The 25,721-nt window shown below is 42.4% G+C and overlaps 1 protein-coding gene across 5 annotated transcripts in view; it reads right to left on the minus strand.

The window, feature by feature from the left end:
- Positions 1–720: 720 nt before the first annotated feature.
- TBC1D30 (TBC1 domain family member 30) overlaps positions 721–25,721 on the minus strand; it is a 108,063-nt gene continuing 83,062 nt past the window's right edge. For 2 of the 5 annotated variants that reach the window (XM_033221387.1, XM_033221389.1), the window contains 4 exons: positions 16,795–16,907; positions 14,640–14,779; positions 10,756–10,962; positions 721–6,459 (listed from right to left, as the gene is read on the minus strand). In XM_033221387.1, coding sequence (XP_033077278.1) covers positions 5,744–6,459; positions 10,756–10,962; positions 14,640–14,779; positions 16,795–16,907 — 1,176 coding nt within the window. In that variant the 3' untranslated portion in view covers positions 721–5,743. Of the gene's footprint in view, positions 6,532–10,523; positions 10,584–10,755; positions 10,963–14,639; positions 14,780–16,794; positions 16,908–25,721 lie in introns of all 5 variants that reach the window. The other 3 variants (XM_033221386.1, XM_033221388.1, XM_033221385.1) reach the window with 2 other exon arrangements.

The following is a 25,721-nucleotide window of genomic DNA, read 5'->3' on the forward strand; positions in this document are numbered from 1 at the left end:
TGAGCACACTCCGTGATATTTCCCCATCGTTACCCCTGTCATCAGGTGACATATGGCTAATCAACTTGTTCGGTGGTTGCTAAACTTAGTTCAACGTTAAAATTACTAAGAAAGGCCAGGCACAGTGGCTCATGTCTGTAATCCTAGCACTTTGGGAGGCCAAGGCGGGCAGATTACTTGAGGCCAGGAGTTCAAGACCAGCCTGGTGGACATGATGAAACCCCATCTCTACTAAAAACAGAAAAATTAGCCAGGCATGGTGGCACACACTTGCAGTCCCAGCTACTTGGGAGACTGAGGCAGGAGAATTGCTTGAACACAGGAGGTGGAGGTCGCAGTGAGCCAAGATTGTGCTACTGCACTCCAGCCTGGAGATATATGTGTCTTAAAAATGGACATATTTCCTGACCCTTCAACTCCACTTCTATATGCATATCCTAAGAAAATAATTCGGGCTATGTACACTCCACCCTGTCTCAAAAAGAAAACAATTACTAAGAGAGTTTTTTTCTTTTATTTTTTGCTTTGTTTCATGTTTTAATACAGATTCCTGGACTCTCCAGGGATAGGGAGATTCCCAGGTTGGGGTATCAGGAAGTTTCCTCCCAGAAAAACTGTTGGTACCATAGGAGAATCGATCCACCTCCTTCCCAGTGATCAGCATTGCCTAAAGGCAAACTAGAATTGTTATAGCAAGAATGTAAACACTAAGAAACAGTCAACTTTCTGGTTTTTTAATGTTAAAACAACAACTCTTGAAGCCCCTGGGGGACAGGTTGGCATAGTCAGATAAGGATTGCCTGGGATGGAAGGGATGGAGAGAATGGGATCGAGTGACACTTTGCAGGAGGTCATTTGGTCTGGCCAGAGCAAACCACCAGGAAGGAAGCAACCTTCGAGGTGATGGTATCTGAAGGTGGGGCCATTGGGAGGTAATTAGGTTTAGATGACATCATGAGGATGGGACCCTCATGATGAGGTTAGTGCCCTTATCAGAAGAGGAAGAGATCAGAACATACTCCCTTTCTCCATCGTGTGAGGACACAGCAAGAAGGTAGTCATCTGCAAACCAGGAAGAGGGCCCTTCCTCACCAGATACCAAATTTGCAGACATCTTGATCTTTGACTTCGCAGCTCCAGAACAGTGAGAAAGAAATGTCATTGTTTAAGCTACCTCAGTCTATGGTACTTTGTTACAGCAGCCTGAACTGAATCAGACATTCAGCATTGGGAGATGGCCAGCAGGGAACTGCATGGAAGCTGACCCAACACCTACAGTACCAGTCCCAATTCAGGTGAGCACTGGCTGCCTTTGTGGAAGAACCACTCCCACAGTTCTGCCTTCAGCCAGAAGGCCTCCCATCCATCGCTGTATCCTGATGGCTCTATGACTGTAGACTTGCTGACTTTACTCTGAGCTGCCTGATGTGGGTAACAGATAACTCCCACTTCAATGGCCCAAATACTCACTGGCCTTCACATTTCCATCCTGGGGATGAATCAGAATTCACCCAAACATCTCCCCTATTCCCAGATGTTTACATTGTTTTCAGGTTTCCGTTAGTACATTTAATACTTCAATGAACATGTTGCACATAAAGCTTTTACTGCATAACTTCTAACTCTAAAATATCTGGTATTCTTTGACAAAACCTAGCAATGGCTATTTCTTTGAGTTCAAGATACGAAGTCTCAAACACTATTCCCTTCTCAAAAGATACAATTAAAGTTCTTTTTATGAAATTCAGTACCTGTTGATGGAAAAAAAACTCTTAGCAAGCAAAAAATAAAAGGGAATTTTCTTAACCTAATAATAGGCACCTACCAGAAACCTCAGCCAACATCTTACTTAATGCTTCTTTTAAAAGTCAGGAATGAGATATGGGTGTTATGAGTGTCCATTATCACTGCTTCTAAAACACTTCTGTTGGCACTTCAACACTAGAAGTCATAGAAAAGAAAAAAAAAATGAAAGAGATTGCTGCCTCTTCCAGGATGTAGAGAAGCAGGCATTCTAATTCACTGCTTGTATAACTTCAACCTTTAAGAATGGCAATTTGGAGATATATGTGTCTTAAAAATGGACATATTTCCTGACTCTTCAACTCCACTTCTATACGCATATCCTAAGAAAATAATTCGGGCTATGTACATACATGTAACAGGTTACTGTCTCTACTACTCTCTAGTCAGAAACCTCCTATTTGACAAGGTACTGCTTATGTGAATTCCAGCATGAACACATGCAGGAATATTAGTCACTAAAAATCATATTGTATAAGAGCATTTACCAGAAAGACAGCTTAAACTACCACGTTCAAAATACCTTTTTTTGTAGATAATGGCGTGTACATACATACACAAACGTACTGGAAAGATCTATACAGAATACTGATGATTCCTTATGCTCCTTGTTTTCCCAATTTTCTAAAACCTACTACTTTTCTAATTAGGAAAAACAATATATTTTAAATGCTGCCTCAAATGCTGTAGGCAGCAAAGAAAGTGGCTCAGAAACGCTGTAAAGAGAGATTTTATATGGGGAGATGGTAGCAACTATACATCTATTCATACAGAATCCTTAATGCCATGCAGCTAAACTGTATTCTTATCGTTCATTTTATTAAGACAAAAATAAATGGTAGATCTAAAGGTTAATTTTAGGTAAACTCTCTTAGGTAAACTCTGCTTACTCATATTCAGGAACTAGCTATTCTGCAAATTCTGAGCAGGTCACAGGACACTCTGCAACCCAGTGATTAGACTGGGGAAGATGGAGCTTATCAGGCTGTTTCCCTGGTTCATGTGACCAAGTGGGGTCTGGGGTTGGGGGTGAAGGAAGAAGGGAGAAGGGGCGGTCACAACAGTGTTCCATGCATGCACTCAGACAATGGCACAACAGTTACAACAATGAAAATCTTTATGCATATAACTTTGTGATCAATACAATCCTTCAGAACAAGAGACAAACAAAGGAATACAATGTCCCAAACCATTGCAGTCCATAGGCTGACATTGCTAACTAGATTTAGATCATCTGGAGGCTTTTGTAAGAGGAACTGAGGTGCAGAGGCATCAAAATGAGTTGATTCCCGGTAAAAGTGCTAAAAGGCTACAGACATATCTAAAAATCAAGAAACCACTACTTGTTAAGTACTTCTGGTGTTTGCATACAGTGTCCAATACATAGGGAAGAGAGCAAGTCCATACTGGTCTTTGTACATGCTGTGTGGTAGAGGCTACTGCAGGTTTCTTTATTTTCTAAAGTAGGCAAGGCTCATTAATTGACCAATTCACATTGTGATTACTTGGTACAATGCATGCATGTTATTGGTACACAGAGTGCTTTAACAGGAATCTGCTGGATTTTCAAAAATCTGACAAGGCCATTTTTGTCTCAGAGGACTATTATTATCCTTTCAGTTATTCATTCATTCAACAGATACGTATCCCAAACTGTGTGTTATCTCATCCATCCCCTTCTCAGGAAGACTAACCCTGGAAACAGGTGAGAGGAGAGTGTTCACAGGGCACAGCATGTGTTGTTGATACTGTTTGTGGACAGCAATGGTGCAATCCCAAGGACTTGAATAAGTGGCCTCTACCTCATTAACCAACTCCTTGAACCCAGACCATCAGGGAGCTAGTGAGCTGATTCAAGAGAGGAAAGAACAATTCTCCATTCAAGTGAGACATCCCTCAAGGGGAACACGACTATTCTGACTCATTTGGGAAGGGGCAAAGAAAAGGATATGAGGTGGAATCATTCTTATCTGTAAAGTTTAGCTGATGGAAGAAAATGGTGTCATTTGCTTAACTCTGGAAAATGCAGTGGGTCTCTGGGCCCTGAGGGTGGTATGCAAAATAAGCCCATCTCTCCACCTACACCCTTCCCAAAAAGCAGGCTGTGGGCGTGGCTGCTTTTTAAGAAGCTGGATGCTAACTTCAGATGGCACAGAATTCAAAACCAAAACTGTAATAACTTCTTAGTCATATTTTCCATCTTCAGTTCCTTTGGGGGTAAAAATACCACGAAGAGGATAAAATAGCTTTTCTCACGGTATAGGTCATTGTGTGTTTTCTGTTCAAAAAAAGTTCACACAACCACATTCTCTATTATAAAAATTAGTACCTCTCATAGTAAAAGCCTGCTCTACAATTACAGTTTTCGTTTCAGAATTAAAAATCCATTTGCTCCAATCAATATTGGCCGCATCAACAATATTCCTGAAAGTATTGCCAATAGTCTTCCAGAGACAAACATGAAGGCTGAGTCTATTCCTCTAATGACGGCGGGGAGAAGGGATTGAGGAGTGAGCCTTTTGCTCAGCCAAATAACAGGTGCATGAAGCATTCTTAAGATAAACTCCCTGTTCAGGATAAGGAAGTCAGAGCTGGTTTTGTAAAACGCCATCAAGGGACTCTGTACCATCTGGAGACAGGTCCTTTGAGTCAGGAGGGATTTTAGTGAATGGCTTCCCAGTCTCGGTTTTTACAAGCTATGTAGCCAATGCATCTGTGTACAAAGAGCATTAAACCCGCCTATTGCACTGAAGGAAATGTGGCTAAGTCACTTGGAATACCGGGAGTACTGACCTTGAGTAACTGAAGTGCTACTTCACCTCTGTGTGGCTCAGAGTTCCCATCTGCATAGTGGAGACAAGAGGTGCTATCCCTGACCCGCTGGGTGAGAGAGAGCTAGAAAGGGCAGGAGTGAGAGGGAGCTAGAAAGCACTGGGGCCTTCTCCAGAGAAAGGCAGTGTTCAAGTAACAAAGTACCCAACAAAGGACTCCAATCAAAGAGCACAAAATTCAAGTAACAGAGTCACAGGTGCTGTGTTCTGGCTTCTGAACAGAGGCCTTGTGCGTCTGCAGTCGAGAGCTGGTGGGTGAGTGAGCTGTGTGGTAGGGGATGCAGGCCAGGCTCTGTGTGGAGCCCATCAAGTCATCCGTACCACTGAGGATGAAAGCTCTCCTCGAGAGGAGAACACAGACCTCAGGAAAAGCTCAGTGGCGCGAGCAAGCTGTCCGGAGCAACTGCTTAAAGCATATGCCAAGTGTGTCCTGTGCGTAAGATCTTCAGCTGGGTTATCGACCGAAATTTCAAGAGATGAAAGGTTTTCTTCATTTTGAAGGTAGAAATAGACAGTTAAAGAAAGGCTGTCTAGATTTTTCTCCTATGATTTAGCATAAGAATTTTTTTAAAAAATTGAGACAGGTACTGTAGGAAATCTCACAGGACACAATCCCCTCCATAAACCACGAAAAGGAAAATCAGGAAGTTTTTTGTAACGAAGAAACTTACTTTTTACAGTTTCTGTCCTAGCAAGCTGGTATGTGCATGCTTGAATATTAGTAATACCCAGAGAACTAGAAGGTTTGGGGGCACTGTCACAGGGACTCTGAAGGCCCCCAGAACAGAAGGATGGACAAGAGTTAACAGTCTAGATATATAGTCTTTTTTAAATAGCTCACAATGAAAAATTGGGAAAATTTCACACTATAAAACCACAATATTTATTTTGCCACAAGAATCCACTTCATCAGTTAGCAAGTAGATGGGAAAACAGCCCTGTTTCTAACTCCTATTATAAAACTTCCAGTTCCCATTTTTTATGGGCTGTTGCTCATCCCTGAACCTACTCATTTTCACTGGACAAATAAAACTCTTTTAGAGCCATTCAGCTGCAGCCCTTATACTACTGTGAAAAGGTGAGTCCAGATACAATGTTTCGGGGAGACATCATCGTTTCTTAGTGCCACTGTTTCCAATGCCGGGTTTGCTGAAGCTCCTGCTCATTTGAGGAAAGTGCACAGTCGGGGTTCTTTCTGTAGGGCCATATAATCCCAAGTTCCTGGCAGTAGCAGATTTCCGTAGGGGCTTGACGCTGGGGAAAGGGCTAAAGATGGGGGTTTTTGAGTTGCTGCCTTGGGGAGGTTTGCTGGTGGCTTTGTTTTCTTCAGGTGCACTCGGCGGCTCTGGGCAGTGCTGCTGGCAGGGTGGGTGCACCCTGGGTTCACTTTCAGCTGCGGCATCCCTCTGGTTCAGTTCCAGGGCCCCCAACTTCACCTGAACCGCAGACACATCCACATCAGCATCTCCGAACACCGGCTCCGGAGACTGCCCCTCGATTGTCCTCCCGGTACTGCCTTCGGGGCTGCTGCCTTCTCTTCCAACTGTCGCTGTACAACTAGAGGGGAACGCCTCTGCTGCCCCCAGCCCTTTGGTCTTGCTGGCCTCGTTCTGCTCGTCTATCAGCCCTACGGTGTCCCCACAGCCCGGATGACTCTTGGTCCTTGGCATGTTCTTTTTGTGGACTCGGATGTGAGTTCGCCACGGGGAGTTGAGCTTTGTCTTAAGGTCTTCGTAGGGGACAGGAGACATTTTCCCTCCTGTGTGCCCAGGAATGTGGATGACAGCATTCTTGGCAGCTCTGTTAGTCATTTTCATCTTCTTTCCTAAAAGAAGGTGGTTTATAACTGGAGAACTGTTTACCTGAGATGGGAGAATGCTGGTCACTGGCCCTTTGTCTGAAAGAAATGTTGAAAGGTAGCATGAAGTGCATCACAGAAAAACACATCCATCCTGGAACAGAAATCACATGGGGGTCCTCCCAGCCTGGCCCACCACATCCCTTCCCACGCATTCCCCAGGGAGGGGCACAGGCATGTGACTGAAGACAGCAGAAACCGAATTCAACCCAAGAGCCTGGAACACCAATGTTCTCTTCTTTAAAGAAGAAGGGACCACAGGGTGATGATACAAAAAGGAACATCTGACCCCTCATTCCTCATTAGGGCCTGGACCCCCTCATGTTTTTTTACAGAGAGCTCTCGTCTCTGAGTAGCAACTTCAGAGGTACTGTACCTAGAAAAATCTTTGCAGATTTAAAAAAATAATAATACAACAAACACTATGACCATATGGATTATCATCTGTCAGCCTCTGAGAGGTAGGAAAAGAACACACTGCATATTATGAAGTGAGATCCAGCAGAATGACAGAAGTGATAAAAAGGTAGTGAGAATGCAGTGAAATCACAGCTATCCAGCATCTAGCCCTAGAGATGAAAAACCACTCCTGTGTCCTCAATGGACTTTGAAAGCCAATTGAAAACTGAAAAGCACCAAAAGCTTTGTCCTCAGCTAGGTGCCGTGGTTCATGCCTGTAATTCCCAGCACTTTGGGAGGCCAAGGCAGAAGGATCACTTTAGGCCAGGAGTTCAAGACCAGCCTGGCCAACATGGTGAAACCGTGTCTCTACTAAAAATACAAAAATTAGCCAGGTGCGGTGGTGCGCACCTGTAGGCCCAGCTACTTGGGAGGCTGAGGCCGTAGACTGCTTGAACCCGGAAGGTGAAGGTTGCAGTGAGCCGACATTGTGCCACTGCATTCCAGCCTGGTAATACAGCAAGACTCCTTCTCAAAACAAACAAACAAACAAAAAAGCTTTGTTCTCCTAGAAGGCACTGTCAAAGGCATTATTGTTGACCTCCTGTGGCTATGACCAGGCTCCTATTTCCAATGCAGCATTCAACACACATGGTCCCAGGATGGCACCTGCAGAAAGAAGTTGTAGGGAGAAGGCCTCTCCCTCTGTGTGTGAGTTTCCTTCCTCCTTGATGTCCAGGTCATCTGGCTGAACTAACTTCCACCCTTCTCTACTGTTGTCATTTACCACTGGTCATACCCCAGTATCAACTGAAAATGTTGATAACTGTCTCCTCTTCACCACATTCCTGCCACCTCACCAATTATTTGACTGTCACTGTGATTGGCCCTCCATTACATTCTCATAGTTCCTCAGCCTCCCCAGTTCCATCCTAAACCTTATCACCCAGCTCCACCTTATGTGAAAATATTTAATTCTAATACTCCTCACTTTGGCTCTTCCAGGTCTCAGGCTCTCAGTCTAACTATATGTGGTAATGAACCATAGAGACTTCTGGCTCCTTGTTCCTCAGGCTCCTCATAACCCCTCATGTGCCTTCGGCTCACTGACACCCCTACCCTGCCAGATGCGTGGCCGATCGCTTAGATCACTGCTTCATAGGCATCCCTGTCTCTTTGTCACACATTGCTAGTAAAGCCCCAACCTGGGATCCATAATCCACATTCTCTTTTCTGAAACTGAGCCCTTCAAATTCATGACCTCTCATTTCACTGGGTCCTTAATGCCAAACAATCTTTTCATTTCTCTGTCTCACTCCTTTCAATGACTTAACTAAATCTTCATTACTTTCTTTAACCTCTCATTTACTCCCAACCCCCACCTTATTCCCACCAAACAACTTTCCCCCAATTTCTCCATGAAAACAAAAGCTATCAAGTCTGAAAGGCCTCTATTTCCCATCCTCCCTAACCTCGGAAGCTGATACCTCAACCGCCATCCTCACCACCTTCCATTAAGTCTCAGAAGCTAAGGTCTTTTTGCCTCTAGTTCAAGTTCAGTCTCTCCCCCTGTGCTGCTAATCCTATCGTATACCATCTCATCTAAAACCATGCTGCTCAAACCATGGTCCCTGATATGGTTTGGCTGTGTCCCCACCCAAATCTCATCCTGTAGCTCCCATAATTCCCACGTGTTGTAGGAGGGACCCAGTAAGAGATAACTGAATCATGGGGGTGGGTTTTTCCATGCTGTTCTCATGATAGTGACTAAGTCTCACAAGATCTGATGATTTCAAAAATAGGAGTTTCCCTGCACAAGTTCTCTTTGCCTGCTGCCATCCACGTAAGATGTGACTTGTTCCTCCTTACCTTCCACCATGATTGTGAGGCCGCCCCAGCCATGTGAAACGGTAAGTCCATTAAGCCTCTTATAAATTGCCCAGTCTCAAGTATGTCTCTTTGCAATGTGAAAACAGACTAATACAGTCCCCAAGCAGCAGCACCAGCAGTGCCTACGGGCTTGTTAGAAACATATAATTTCAGCTCCATTCCAAACCTACTGAAACAGAGTCTATATTTTAGCAGATCCCCAAATGATCTGTATGCACACTAAATTTCGAGAACCAATGCTCTAGAGATTTGCCTTTGAGTGGCAATCTTTCCCTTAAAGATAACCACATTAACCATGATCTAGAGAAAGGGTCAGCAAACTTTTCCTGTAAAGGACCAGACTGTAAATATTTTAGCTACTGTAGTGTGAAAGGAGCCTTAGACAACCTGTAAAAAAACGGGCATGCCTGTGTTCCAATAAAACTGTATTTACAGGCTGCGTGCAGTGGCCCACTCCTGTAATCCCAGCACTTTGGGAGGCCAAGGTGGGCAGGTCACCTGAGGTCAGAAGTTCAAGATCAGCCTGGCCAACATGGTGAAACCCTGTCTCTACTAAAAATACAAAAATTAGCCGGGCATGGTGGTGCATGCCTGTAATCCCAGCTACTTGGGAGGCGGAGGCACAATAATTGCTTGAACCTGGGAAGTGGAGGTTACAGTGAGCTGAGATTGCACTACTGCACTCCAACCTGAATGACAGAGTAAGATTCCATCTCAAAACAAACAAACAAACAAAAAAACTGTACTTACAAAAACAGGTAGTGAGCAGGATTTGGCCTACAGATCACAGTTTGCTGATCCCTGATGAGGGTACAAGCCACTGGGTCAATTTAGCACCCTGGGCAATTGTTTACCATCACATCCAAAGACTTGTACAGTGTAGTTAAAAAGGGACTGTACAAAGATTCAGAACACCTGTGTTCTAGCCCTGGCCTGACCACTCACTATAGCTATATAACCCTGGACAATTGCTAAGCCTTCCTGAATCACCATTTCCACACCATTTGGAAGAAGATGAGACTATCTGTCCTTGCCTTCCTCATAGATTTGTTTTAAGGACAAAATTAGGAAATGTATGTGCCAATGTTTTTGAAACTTAAAGTGAAATTGTTCATTTATTTTGTGACTGGTTTCTTAAAGATTCAGGATAAAGTGAGAATCGTCAAGAAGTCAACTATTCTTCTCTGATAAATGGAAGGTAAATTCAGTTTTTGTGCAAGATCAGTCACATGCTCACATGCCACTTTAAAAACACGTCAAATTTATATTTTGGTTAATTCTGGACAGGCATCATTTTCATTAGGATATTCATTTCAAGCAAGAATAAACAACTCCCAAATCAGCATACATTAAACAATAAAGCAGATTGTTCACTGGGACTTTTGGAATTAAAAAGAAAAAAGCTTGGCAATCCTTGGAAAAGAGCATTTCCAATTGCATTATAATTGTGTTCTTTTTAGTATACTCCCAAGATAACTTGCCGTCAGCAAAGCACAGGCTTTTTAATGTTTTTTTTTTTTCCATTTTCTCTGATCACAACATCTGTTATAATATCACCTAAATGACTAGTATGTAGCTTAATTTACTAGTGTGCAGATGGCTAAATTCTATACTCAGATGCATAAAATTTATGGGGCAAAAGCTCCAAAATTTCTCAAGTCCAAGGACTGCATGGCTTTGCAACACTTTAATCATTTGTAAACCCTTCTCCACAGCACACATAGTAGAGACGTGTTTAATACCATCAACTGCCTGGTCCTTGGGGCCTAAAAAGAACCTGCAGTCTTTTTCTTCTTTAGAGCCTGATAAAATAAAATTTAAAATGAGATGCTAAATATGCTATTATCTCAAGCCAGCTGTGTTGACAGATACTGAGCTACAGTTAGTAATTCCAAGGCCTTCCTAGGATTATTTGTTCTTCATTTCACAAGTTGAGATACAGTTGAAATTGATTCAGATGAAGAATCGCATTACCTGCCCTGATGTACACCTGATGAACCTGCTGCTGTTGCTTCTTTTTAATTCGAGAGTACTGCCGCTTCAGTGCATTGATATCTGTGGTCATGCGTTCCATCATCATACTGTTAAAAGCTGCATGGTATTCACTTCGACAGGAATTGATTGCTCCTGGACTCAGCTCTGCAATGTTATTAGATCTCAGACTCTGCTCCTCATTTGGCTCTGCACTCGAAGGATGAGACATAAGGAGATGGTCAGCAGAGGGGAACAGGAGTAAATGGAAAGTGATTACACTACAACCCAGTGAAGTATCTTAACCTCCATTAAATTCTAAATCACAGAAAAAAATGCATACTAGAGTTTGTCTAGTGCTATTTTGATGTGCTCCTGAAAATATTTCTGCATTTTCTTATTAACCTAACTGTGGGTCTGACATGAGCTATGTGGGTTCAGTGTTTGATTTTGTTACCAGTTTGTTAGCTATATAGACATAACATCAACTGCTTCCAGATAAAAATCACTGCCATTTTCTAAGATTCCCTTAGAAAGATATAACTCCTAATTTCTAAAATCATTGTACAGATTTCCACACAACTGCATGAGGATTTATACAGGATTGATGGTTTGTAGAGTTTAGACAGTCATTAAAAGTGCATTATTCTTACATTAAAAATAGTAACAATTTATAACATTATCAAGACTTCAGACCACTGTATCACTAAAATGAACGATTTGTTCATTTAACAAACATTTCTTGTCCACTCTATTGTTATGTCTGATGTGGTGTCTGCTCCTGTGATAGCTACAACTAGCAGATTTGTCTCTTAAATAAAATTGAGATGACCTCCAAGAAAGAGAAACAATACTGGGTGGGAGTAACCCACAGACTGCACAGGCCAAAGCGGGAGAGAGCAAGTTTCTCCAGCACAATTTGTAAAACTGACATGGGAGCCAGAGTAAAAAAAGATGGAGAGATTCCAACTATCCTAACATCTGCTGACAGTGTTATTCAGACAAAGGCTAAACATCTCAGAAATTTACTTCATTTTTTTACTGTAATCATTTCTGTAAGGAGAAGGAAATTAAAAGAGAAACTGCTAATCAGAGCAAAATCAACAAGAAAGACTAATGATGAAATCATGTCATCCTAGAGCACAAAAATGCACAGAAAGAAAAACAGAGAAAAAAATGAAACATAGACCCAGGCTACAGAAACCCAGATTCAAAAACTTTACCATTAAAATATGTATTGATCCTATGGCTAGAAATCAAAAGCTGAAAATCAAGCAATAAGAAAGGGGGTAGAAGGCATTGCAGAAATCAAGAAGACTCTTGTTGGGTTCAGATTTTTAAAAGCCATTTAAAAGGAGAGGAGAGCATATACCAAGGACATACTCATAAAACAGCATGAGCCCAGCCATTAAAAAGGTTAAAACTCAAAACAAGCTGAGGCTTGCAGGAAATACTCCAAAAGATCACAACCAAAAGTTAGAAATAGCAGCAGTTGCTGCCACTGCTCCTACCTTCCAAACAAGAACCGAAAAAGTGAGAAGATAGCCCCATGACTTCAAGAAGGTAGTATAAAGTTGGCAGATGACAAAGATAACACAGAGGTGCCTGACATCTATTCTGTTTCTGTCCTCTTTCAGCATATTTCTAACTTCTCTGAACAAGGAGAAGGTCTTCAAACTAGAAGAGGTAGAATAAATATCCTAAAAGAAAAGCTGCCACCCAAGACAAGAAAGGACGTACAGAACCACAAACTTTAAAACAGTGCATACCATTGATAATGTCCAGACCACAGAAGTCTATTCTGCATAGAAAAAAATAATGAAATAAAACATGGCATGTGATTCAGAGCACCACATTTTAAGAGGAACATTACCAAATTATAGGATATCTAGAGGTAAATTAATAGACTATTAGGAGGTCCAGAAGTCAAAACTTAAGAGACATGCTTAAAGAAATTCTGAACTTGGGCCTTTGAGAAAGCTTTGGAGGACATGATAGCTGTCCTCAAAGATTTGAAGGGATATCAGGTAGAAGAGGGAGTAAGCACTCTTGTTCTGTTTTTTTCCAAAGGGAAGAATCCTCCTTTCCAGCTGGAACCATGGATGGTGTTGAAGAGAAGAAAAAGAAGGTGCCTGCTGTGCCAGAAACCCTTAAGAAAAAGCAAAGGGATTTTGCCAGAGCTGAAGATCAAGCACCTGAGAAAGAAGTTTGCTGAAAAGATGCTTCAAAAGGCAAGGAGGAAGCTTATCTATGAAAAAGCTAAACACAGCCACAAGGAATACAGGCAGATGGACAGAACTGAGGTTCAAATGGCTAGGAGGGCAAGAAAAGCTGGCAACTTCTATGTTCTTGCAGAACCCAAACTGTCACTTTCCCTAAGGATCAGAGGTATCAATGGTGTGAGCCCAAAGGTCTGAAAGGTGTTAGAGTTTCTTCGCCTTCGTCAGATCTTCAGTGGAACCTTTGTTAAGCTCAGCAAGGCTTCAATGAACATGGTGAGGATTGGAGAACCATACATTGCATGAGCATACCCAAACCTAAAGTAAGTAAATGAACTAATCTACAAGTGTCATTATAGCAAAATTGATAAGAAGCAAATTGCCATGACAGATAACACTTTGCTCAATCTCTTGGTAAATATGACATCATCTGCATGGAGGATCTGATTCATGAGATCTATACTGTTGGAAAAGGCTTCAAAAAAGCCAGTAACTTCCTGTGACCCTTAAATTATCCTCTCCCCAAGGTGGAATGAAGGAAAAGACCTCCTATTTTGTGGAAGGTAGAAATGCTGGCAATAGGGAAGAGAAGAGCTACAGGCTTATTAGAAGGATGAACTAAGGGGTCTACCATGATTATTTTTGTAATCTGGTCAGTTAATAAACAGTGATGCCTTCAAATAGAAAAAAAAAAGCAAAGAGAAGAACTATTAGTAGAATGGGTCGGTGGAAGTTATCTCTTTGTAACTAGAAACCATGGACTAAGGGGAAGAATCTAGCAAAGTGTCTTGTAAAATAATGAGTTTCTTGTCATTCAAGAAATTCAAGTAGAGGTCACCATAATGTTTTGATTTAAAGGGTAATCCTATTGTAAGAGAAGCCAGTATGGAATAAATTAAACTCAGATGGAGTATATTAAGCATCTACTATATGCCAGGCTCTGTGCTAAGGAACTTAGCACACGAAGTTGAATCCAGTGAATGGGAGCAAAAGTCACCACAGAGAAAAAGAAATGTGTATTATGCATGTAACACATAATACAGAGAGAAACTATTACATAATAAAAAGATAAAGTAACAGAAAAGATGCTTTTAGTAACAATTTTTTTTTTAAGATGGAGTCTCGCTCTGTTGCCCAGGCTGGAGTGCATGGCATGATCTCAGCTCACTGCAACCTCCACCTCCCGGGTTCAAGCAGTTCTCCTGCCTCAGCCTCCTGAGTAGCTGGGACTACAGGCACACACCATCACACCCAGCTAATTTTTGCATTTTTAGTAGAGACAGGGTTTCACCATATTGGCCAGGCTGCTCTCGAACTCCTGACCTCATGATCCACCTGCCTCAGCCTCCCAAAGTGCTGGGATTACAAGCGTGAGCCACCACATCCAGCCTAGTAACGACTTTTTAATGTTGTTGTTGTTGTTGTGTTTTGGTTGAGACAGGGTCTCCCTATGTTGCTCAGGCTAGTCTTGAACACCTGGCTTCAAATGATCATCCTGTCTCAAAGTGCTGGGCTTACAGGCATGACCCACCATGCCTAGCCTAATAAAGACTTTTAATAGTCGTAACCAGTTCAGAAAATAACTTAGGCATCTATAGGACACAGTGTTACTCTTATTGTAGTAAACCAATACATCTTGATAATCTAAATCAAGAGCCACCTCTTTACCTTTAATTTGTTTTTGGTACTTCTGCAGTTCAGGAGCCAGGAACCCACTAAAAGGTCCAAGACACCCCACTGCATTAACGACAGCATCCTCATCGTCTGGGTCATTCTCTTCATCACTGTCTCTGGCCTTACTATGTCGTCTTGAAAAACATAAAAGACAAAAAAGAAATATAGAAAGAAAACCAGAGGTATTTCAAAACATAATACAGTTACATGGTTTAAATGCCATATATATAATTAACATAGAATTACATATAATTAACATGGTGAAACCCCATCTCTACTAAAAATATATAGAAATTAGCCTGGTGTGGTGCCGTGCATCTGTAATTCCAGCTACTTGACAGGCTGAGGCTAGAGAATTGCTTGAACCCGGGAGGCAGAGGTTGCAGTGAGCCAAGATCATGCCACTGCACTCCAGCCTGGGCAACGACAGAACAAGACTCTGTCTCAAAAAAAAAAAAAAAGAATTTTATATAATTACATGATTTATAAAAAGTTTCCCTCCCATCTCTGTCCAACTTCTGCCCATTGAAACTAGTAACCATGGTCACTTGTGAGAATCTCCTACCTAATTCCCACAGGTGATCATCGTTACTTGTTCTTACATATTCTTCAGTTTCTCTGAGCACACATAAGCAAATATGACTACATGCTTTTATTTTTCTCTTCTTTTTGGATAACTATTAGCATACTATATATGCTCTTCTGCATCTTGCCTTTATTCATATAAGAAATCTTTACGGGCTGGGCACAGTGGCTCACACCTGTAATCTCAGCACTTTGGGAGGCTAAGGCAGGAGGACTGCTTGAGCCCAAGAGTTCAAAACCAGACTGCGTAACATAGCGAGATGCTGTCTCTGCAAGAAATTTAAAAATTATCCAGGCATGGAGGTACGTGCCTATGGTCCCAGTTACTTAGGAGACTGATATGGGAAAATCACTTGAGCCTGAAAGTTAAGGCCGCACAGTATGCCATGATTGTACCACTGCACTCTAGCCTGGGTGACAAAGTGAGGTTTAGAAAAAAGAAAGAAAGAAAAGAAACCTTTCCATATTCATACACAGAGCTTCCTTATGCTTTCTTACAGTTCTACTGGATGTACACACCCCATAGTATGGAACCAGGCTGCTAATGGTATACACGTGAGTGTTTCCAATAATATGTTATTACAAACTCCTGGGCGCAAGCAATCCTCCTGCCTCAGCCTCCCAAGTAGGAAGGACTACAGGTATACACTACTACACCCAGCTAATTTTTGTAATTTTTGTAGAGACAGAGTCTTGCTATGTTGCCCAGGCTGGTCTCGAATTCCTGGCCTTAAGTGATCCTCCTGCTTCAGCTTCCCAAAGTGCTGAGACACACACCCAGCTTGGGTGGCCATTTTCTTATCAATTTCTAGGAATTTTATATATTAGCAATATCCGTCCCTATTTTGTATAGTAAGTTAAAAATATCCTTCCACAGATAGTTTTGAGTCTACTTGTAGAGGTTTGGTTTTGTTCCATTTGGATCATCCAGAAAATTATATTTAAAGTACTTATTTTTTTCTTTTTTTTTTTATTTTGAGTCAGTTATTAAGGCCTTCCCAATTCCAAAGAACTAAAGGAATTCTTCCACATTTTCTTATGCTAATTTTATTATTTCATTGTTTCTATTTAACACATTCATCCATATGGAATTTATCCTGGCATCTAGTATGAGGTCTGACTCTCATTTTCTTTCCAAATTAGTTCCCATTAGTCCATCATCATTTACTAATAGTATAACTTTTCACCATTGATTCAATATGCTTATTTTTCATATGATAAACTCTTTATCAACTGTCAATTTTTGGTCTTCACAGTTTTTAAATCAGCTCATCTGTGTATTTGTATACAGGTTCCACACTATTTTAACTATTGAGATTTTTAATACTTGACATCATTAGGTAAGTTTTGGGGTTGCGAAATATCTCTTATGTTCCAAATTTCTCTGGAAAGTACACTTTTAAAAATCTCTCTTGAGTTTAAATCAAAACCATTGGAAAGGGACATTCAGATTCTAAGTGTCAAATTAACATATCTCTGGGGCTTCATAAATATTAATTTACAGTAACAAATTAAGATATTAAGTCTTCCATCATGAAAACAATGAGGAATTAAAAAACCTTACCCAGAAACTGAGGTGGGTTTAACTGTGGCTGGGAACGGTGTAATGTTGTAGGTGTATTTTTCCCTCAACTCTGCCAATTGTGGGAAAGGGAATGGAGCCATGGAATAAACAGTCTGAAAAACAAAAGCAAAAATGCCATGTCTGAAACAGTAGCCTTCAACAACTCTTATCAATCCTGGAAAGACATTAAAGTTTTATGAAGTCGAGTGTGAAGAGGCAGATACTGCTCCTTACACAGCAAGTGGAGAGATTACACTTCAACATCTGCTTTCAAGACAGACAAAAGAAGATGATTAAACCCGACCCAGTGAGCTCTCAAATCAACCCAGCTGCAGCTGGGTATTCAACTGGTAAACAAGGGTGGGCAATCACGGGCAGTCTGATTTCCTCCTGTTGTTCGATAAATGGATTAATGCAGAAATCCACAGCTCCCTATGTCTTCTGTATCAAAGAACTCAAAAATGTTCTTCCTACGTAGTGCTTACTTTTCACAGCTCTGTTAGATGATTTTTAGACATTTAACGTCAGGTCAGCCTTCTGGATAAAATTAAGTCTAGTGGATGATCTTGTGATCGACTACAAGTTTTCTCCAAAGATACCACCTTTTTAAATGTCTGTGGATGAGTTCTAGGTGAAAATTGCTAGGTGTTATTTGAAAGGAAAAAAAAAAGACAAGAAAAAAGTGACAGGGTGTAAAGCTTAGGCTGTTAAAACTCTATAAATAAAAATGCGGAAAAGCACCCAGGCTTCCACCAGAATTTCAAAATTATGTATCATTCTATCAGCAATAGAAAAGTAATATTGTTGGCTTTCTTATTTTTATTAAAATTTAATAGCTCCAAACATGTTTCTTCAATCCTGGCACTTACTCACCAGAAAATATATATTAATCACATGTTCATTTCTCCTAGAAGCCAAAGAAATAGCCTGATAATGTTTTCCTAGGAAAATATTTTAAAATGGTATTTTTTATTTTAGCAGGACTGTTTTTAGGAAGGCTTAGAAGATGTCTAATTTGGCATATAGCAAAAGGAAGGCTGTGAAAGGGGTTTGATTGTGATGCTTTTTCATTTTATAGCTCAGTGCCACCACTGTGACAGTCCCCTGCAATTTTATTCTAACAACCTGTACATCTTACTGTCCCCAGATGTCATGGTATCCCTTTATACTTTACTGTACCAGCCCAAGATTCCAAACAAATAGGTGTTGGCTGAAATTCCTTCTCTTCAGTTCTCCATGCTTACTGTGCAAAGCTACAGGCTTATAGGGACTGCAAACATAATCTCGAAGCTGCCTTATCACAGACACTCCAGACTTGATTATACCCAAAAGTCTGAGGAGTACAGGTTTACTAACAATAAACTGTGCCCCAAGAAAAGAAGCAGAAGGCATCTTGTGGCTCTCACTAGCCTTAAGTGTGAAATTAAACCAGTTCCCCACCTCTCTGGGCCTCCTTTTCCTCATTTAAAAAATAAAGGGTGTGAAACTCAGGATGGTGGTTACCTCTGAGAGGAGATGGGGATAAGATCAGGGAGAAGTATATGAGGGTGTTTTCCTATGGTTGTTAATTTTTATTTCTTAAATTGGGTGGGGGGTATGTAGATTTTATTGTACTATTCTTAATACATCTGTACGCCCAAAACACTTCATATAATTTTATTAATAATGTAGTCAGAAGCACTCTCATGTTCTTTGATCCCACAAAGGTATCCAACAGCTACCTCGCTGCCACTGCAGAATTCTTCCCCGCTTGCTTTTACGATCATGTCTTAGCTCCACATACCCTTTTGAGGGAACGCAAGAGATGTGAAATCCTCTCCTCAGCAGCCGACCCAGAGCACAGCATCTTCCCTAGGGACTGGGTAGGAGCTGCACTGCCCTAACTGTCTGACCATCACACACCAACTGTGATCCCACAGTTGGGCCAAGAATCAACTCTCATTCATGTAACTTTTTTTTCCTCTCTAACAATTTAGAAATGTGTTCAGACATTTAAGAAACCCATGTCCTTTGGATTCAACTTTAAAAGGTGAGATTTTTGATGTTAAGAATTTCAAAATTCCTTACAAGTGTAATAACATATCTTATTAAAGACAGTAAGTAGGATGATGAGCTAAAGGTTCACCTGTGTTTCATTTTGCCAGTTTTGTAACAAGTTATCAGTAAATTCCCTCATCCAGCCTTGTGAAGGAAGTTCATAAGAGGAACAGGGAAGTACACCTCCCCGTACTGTACCCTGCCGTGCGCCAGGGCTGATGGTCTAGGCTGTGAGCAAGATCCCTCAGGGGCCACTCAGCTAAAGACACCTGACCAAAAAGAAAACTAGCTCCACTGCACTTTCATCCTCCACTTCAGGTCTTCCTTTCTCTGTCATTGACTTTTAGTCCTTCAAAGAAGAAATCAGTATCCCTGAAACAAAGTTGTTTATAGTAGTTCTTCCCAAATATTCACTCACTTACTTGAAGGTCTCACGTCTGAAGGCATTTTATCCCAGGAGCATAAGCATCCCTGGCACACTGACATAGCATTCAGGGTGTCCAAAACCTTTAGGCTTCCACCTTGGTAAGTCGGAAATTTACAACAGATTCCAAGAAAGAGATTTGACTAATCATCTTAGAGCCAAAATATGGTACAGTAATAGAATCACAGGGTTAGAAAGGAATTCGAATATATTAGTTCCACCTCCCTCCCAAGCAGGAGTCCCTTCCAGAGCATCTCCAACAGATGGTCACAAAGGCACAGCTTTAGCACTTTCAGTTATGGGCACACACAGTTTTGCAGGACAGATGATTTCAATTTAATTAATCAAACATGATCCTTGTATTGAACAAGCATCCACACCCTTGTAATTTCCACCCCATCACTGATGGAAAAAAGTGAACAGAGTGGGTGCAAAGGAAAGTCCTGCCTCTCAGTACATAAGATCTCCCACCAGACAACAGGAAATCAGTCACAAACACTTTGAGTTAGGCTTCCCAAGCACCTACAAACCCTAATAATAGCATCTTAACTAACTTTTCTCCACACTGCCCTCAAGGAATTTACAACAGGCATCATCAAAAATCCTACTGATATCCAGGTACATTATTTAATCAGCATTCCTCCAGTTTCTTTAACCCTATCAATTAAAAAACAAACAAACAAACGTGAAAATGACCATTGCTAATAAGAAAACAGTGATCTACAAGGGGGAAAACCCAGCATATGATTTTCAGTATGGCACTTAGAACAAAGAAAGGGAAAAGACTGAAAGGGGCGAATGCTGTCATCTCTTCAGCTCAAAAATAAAGACCTTACATTCAGCCCACATTTTTCATCTGGTGCTATTTCGGGTTTGCTGACAGTACTAAATTTTAAAAAATGAATATAGGAAAGAGAATGGCTTGAAATGACATTCACCATTTCTCTCCTGAACATTCTATGATGTCAAGGAAAACTAACAAGTATTTACTATCTGAACTACCAACATACACTTAAATAGATATTTATATTTAGGCACTGAAAAGACATTATATTTTGTAATTATTGATATGCTTTACAAGAAATATGAAAACATGAGTTGCACAAAATTAGGCTTAGTTCATCTTCACGCAGATGTTTTCCTCGACAGGAGGGATGCTACTGAAATGGAATCCCATCAATCAATCCACAGCCTACAATTCTCCCTCTAGGATTCTTCTGCTTTAAGCAGCGTCAAGAAGTGGTTCCTTCTCCTAATACCTAAGATTAGAAATTCCTAGAGGACAAAGATGGCCTCCGACACATCTCATTCCTTCCGGCAACGTTTAAACTGTAAGTGAAATGAAATGTTGACTTATTCTTCTAAAGAGGATTTCAGCTTTTAGAAAGACATCTTTTGAATAGGTAGAAGCAGTGTGTTGGGTGGTGAGGAAAAGCATTCGGCTAGCAGTCGGGGAACTGGGGGCAGTCTTGGGTCTGACACTAGACAACCTGAGAAACCGACAAGTTGCTGACACTCCAACTCATGGTTTCCTCTCTCTAACGTGACAGAATTAGTTTAATTGATCTTTAAGTTTCTTTTAAGCCAGTGTTTCTCTAAGTGTTTTCTGAAAACCACCTGTATCAGAACCACCCATGGGTCAAATTTTCATACACTTCTGGGATGTTTCTTACACAGTCCAGTTTGAAAACCACAGCCTCAAGATCTAACATTCCAAGATTCTGTGTATTCACTGAGTAACCAGTTGTATTCTTTGCACTAAGCTAGATGTTGCTGAAGCCCCTAACATTAAGGAACTTGCTACTTACAGAAAAAAAAAAAAAATTAATATACTTGAAAAATAGAGTGGGTGCCGTAGTTCATGCCTGTAATCCCAACACTTTGGGAGGCCAAGGCAGGCCTCGCCTGAGGCCCAGGAGTTCAAGACCAGCCTGGGAAACATGGCAAAACTCCATCTCTAAAATACATTTTAAAAAATTAGCCAAGCATGGTGGCATGCACCTGTAGTCCCAGCTACTTGCAGGGCTGAGGAGTGAGGACTGCTTGAGCCCAAGAGTTCAAAACCAGCCTGGGCAACATGGTGAAACCCCATCTCTACAAAAAATTTAAAAATTAGCCCAGCCTGGTGGCACATGCCTGGAGACCCAGTTACTTGGGGGGCTGAGGTGGGAGAATCGCTTGAGCCCAGGAAGTCACGACTACAGTGAGCCATGCTCATGCCACTGCACTCTAGTCTGTGTGACAAAGTGAGACCATGCTTGAAAAAAAAAAACAGGAATCTTCAGTACTGGAGGAGTACAGAAGAGCCATCATCCATGAGTCCCGAGATAACAGAGGTCGTGGGAGTGGGAGAGAGAAGAGATTGAGCGGCATGCGGCATCCAGGATCCAGGTGGGCAAATAGGATTTTCACAGATGCAGCATCAGAGGGACCACAAGCCCTGTCACAGGAAGGAGCAAGGGCCTACAGAGGCCTGGGTGGGAACAGAGCTATGACCAGTGCCATAGAATCTGTCTGTGAAATAGCAGGAACACCTTTGGATAGGCTGGGGACGGGGCAGTCCAAGTACACTTCTAAAGCAACCTATCTGAAAACAAGCCCATCCTCCTCCCCTCAGAAACTTGCCCTCTTCCTTCTAAGCCAGAAGATTATGGGTTGCCCTTTCTCCCCCATTACTTTTTCTTTCACCCCTGTATCCCTTTTCCATGGCCAAGTCCAGTCAATTTCACCTTGTAAGTGCTGTTTCTGTTCCAGTCTGTTTCCACTCTTCACTGCCTCCTCACAGGCCTTCCTGCTGTCAGACTTGTCCCTTTGAAATCCATCCTTCACAGAGCTGCCCATGGAGTTGACTTAAAACAAAACTCAAACATTTTCCTCCTCTCCTTAAAATCTTTCAGGTCCACAGCTCTTCTATTCCCCTTTCCAAAGGGCCCACAGAAGCCCTAGAACTCCAGCAAGTACAATCTCTCAATCACTGACCTGAAACGTCAAGTCCAAGTGCCTTACCAGGCCAGGCATTGTGGTCTTCCATGAGCCAGTCCCTGAATTCCAGCCTTCTGACAGTCCCCCTCACACTTATCAACAGTCCTTGACACATGCTTCTCTCTCAAACACGAATTGACTCTCCACTCTGCACAAGAGCCTTCAACACACACACACACAACCACCCTTGCATATATGTGCACCCCTACACACACACACACACGCCCACGCACACACACAGCCTAGTCAACTCCTATTCTTCTGTAAAGGGAAAACCAGACATGAATTCCCTCAAGAAAGGCTTTCCTAACTTCCTCTCCTCCAACTCACTCCATCCCTGCCCCCTAGACTAGATGAGGTCTTCTCTCTTCCTCAGCCCCCAGCCCCTCTGCACACCTCCCTCGGTGCACTCCCTACACTGTGTTCTAGGAGACTATAGGCTCCCGAAGACATAGCCCATGCTTTCTTCTGTGTCCCTGCACCTGGCACATTACCTGACATTTAGAGGTGCTTGATAAATATTTGGAGAAGTTAGTACAGAGCATAGAAAATCAGGCTGAAGCATTTTATTTACTGTAGTTAGTAATAAGGAAGTGCTGAAGGACTTAGTGTAGAGCAAGGAAATGACCAAAGCAGTAAGCATGGATCATTACTCTGGTAGCAAAATGCTGGGCCCCTATCCCAGGCCTTAGCTCCCAGATGACATTTCTAGCCACACCCTGGGCCAAAATGGAACCCACTGCCTTAAAGGGAAGGACCCAGCACTGGTAGGATTCATCACCTGCTGACTAAAGACCCTGAGTAACAACCAGCAATATCCAGGGAATATGCTATGGGCCCTGAGCTCTGAGACATGCTGGCTTCAGGGGAGACCCAGCATATTCTCAGCTGTAGTGGCTATGGTAAAAGATTCATTCCGTATTAGAGCAGAGGGAATCTAGAAAGACAGCCATCTTCTACAAGTTGGGTTTGATTCAACATTGATTGAAAAAGAAAAGGCAGAAAACTAATCATGGATTCTCAATAAATGTTTGCTTAATGAATTAATAAGTTTGATGGAAATGGAGGGGCAGGCAAGATGGCAGAATGGAATCATACACCATTCACGCCCCCTGCTGCAACACCAAATTTTAACAACTGTCTGTACACAGAGAAGCACCATAACAAGAATCAAAAATTAGGTGAATAATCACAATATCTGATTTGAACTCCATATCGTGGAAAGAGACACTGAGGAGGGGAGGAAAGACAGTCTTGAATCATGGATGCCACCCCTCCCCAATCCCCCTGGCAGTGGCCATAAGACATGGAGAAAGAGTCTGTGCACTTGGGGATGAGAGAGTGTAGTGACTGGAGGACTTTACATTGAACTCAGTGCTGCTCTGTCACAGTGGAGAGCAAAGTTGTGCTGGGCTCAGCCAGCATTTACACTCAGAGGGAGCATCTGAACCAGACCTAGCCAGCAGGGAATCGCCTATTTCAGCTGTTGAACTTGAGTTCCTCAGCAAGCCTCGCCATCGCAGGCCAAAGTGCTCTGGGATCCTAGGTAAACCTGAACAGCAGTCTGGGACACAAGGACTGCAATTCCTAGGCAACTCCTAGTGCTAGGCTGGCCTTAGAGCCAGTGAACTAGGGTGGCACATGACCTAGGGAGACAAAAGCCGGTGTGGCTACGGGAGGACTTGCGCCATCCCTCCCCCAACGCCAGGCAGTGCAGCTCATAGCAATGAAAGTGACTCCTTCCTTCTGCTTAAGGAGAGGAGAATAAAGAGTAAAGAGGACTTTGTCTTGTATCTTGGATAGCAGCTCAGACACAGCAGGATAGGGTACCAGGCAGAGTCATGAGGCCCCTATTTCAGGCCCTAGCTCCCAGATGACATTTCTAGAAACACCCTGGGCCAAAAGAGAACCCATTGCCTTAAAGGGAAGGACTCAACACTTGCAGGATTCATCATCTGCTGACTAAAGAGTCCTTGGATCCTGAATAACAACCAGCCATATCCAGGGAGTATGCCATGGGCCCTGAGCTCTGAGACATGCTGGTTTCAGGGCAGACCCAGATATTCCCAGCTGTGGTGGCTATGGTGAAAAACTCATTCTGTTTGAGAAAAGCAGAGGGAAAAGTAAAGGGGACTTTTTCTTGCACCCTAGATACCAGCTCAGCCACAGTGGGGTAGAGCAACAAGCAGGCTCTTGAGGTCTGAGTCCAGGCCCAGGCTCTTGGACAGAATTTCTGGACCTGCCCTGGGGCAGGAGGCGCCCACTGCCCTGAAGGGTGAATCCCGGGCCTGATGGCATTCACCATAAGCTGATGGAAGAGTCCTTGGGCTTTAAGCAAACATTGGTGGTGGCCCAGCAGAACTCCTTATGGACCAGTGGTGGTGGTGGCCACGGGTAGAAACTCTTCTGCCTGTGGTATGGGGAGGGAAGAGCAGGAAGGACTTTGCATTGTAGTTTCAGTGTCAGCTTAGCTGCAGTAGAATAGAATATCAGGTAAATTGCTAAGGTTTTTAACTCCAATCCCTGGCTCCCAGAAAAAAACTCTAGACACACGTGGGCCTAGGGGGAACTCACTGTCCTGAAGGGCAGGGCCTTGGGCAAGGCCCAATGCTTAGCTAACTTCAGGTCTGACCCAGCACAGTCCCAGTGGTAGTGGCCACAGGGGTGTTTGCATCACCACACCCCCCGTTCCAGAGGGCTCATCACAGAAAGAGAAACTCCACATGTTTCAGAGAAATTAGAGGAAAAGAATAAGAGTCTCTGCCTGGTAATCCAGAGAATTCTTCCAGATCTTCTCAAAGACCACCAAGGTGGTACCTCTACAAGTCTGCAAAAACCACAGCATTACTGGGCTTGCGGCCCAAGTCCCTTCTAATACCTAGTGATAATTTGGATATTTTTCTCACTCAAATATCATGTTGAATTGTAATCTCCAATGTTGGAGATGGGGCCTGGTAGGAGGTGTCTGCATCCCTCATGAATGGCTTGGGCCATTCCCTTGGTGATAAGTGAGCTCTTGCTCTGAGTTCACATAATACCTGGTCATTTAAAAGTGTGTGGCACCACCCACCATCTAACTCTCTCTCTTTCTCCTGCTCTGGCCATGTGACATGTTTGTTCCCTCTTTACCTTTGCCATGATTAAAAGCTCCCTGTGCCTCCGCAGAAGCCAAGCAGATGCCAGGGTCATGCTGCTTATACAGCCTGCATGAACCAATTAAACCTCTTTTCTTTATAAATTATCCATTCTCAAGTATTTCTTTGTAGCAATGCAAGACTGTCCTAACACCTGGAAAGCCTTCCCAAGAAGGATAGGCACAAACAAGCTCAGATTGTGAAGACCATAACACCTAACTCTTCAATATCCAGACACAAGAGAACATCTACAAGCATCAACACCATCCAGGAAAACATGCCCTCACCAAATGAACTAAATAAAGCACCAGGGACCAATCCTGGAGTAACAGAGATATGGGACCTTTCAG

Source organism: Trachypithecus francoisi, unplaced genomic scaffold, assembly GCF_009764315.1.
Source record: "Trachypithecus francoisi isolate TF-2019V2 unplaced genomic scaffold, Tfra_2.0 Lachesis_group11, whole genome shotgun sequence".
NCBI lineage: Eukaryota > Metazoa > Chordata > Mammalia > Primates > Cercopithecidae > Trachypithecus > Trachypithecus francoisi.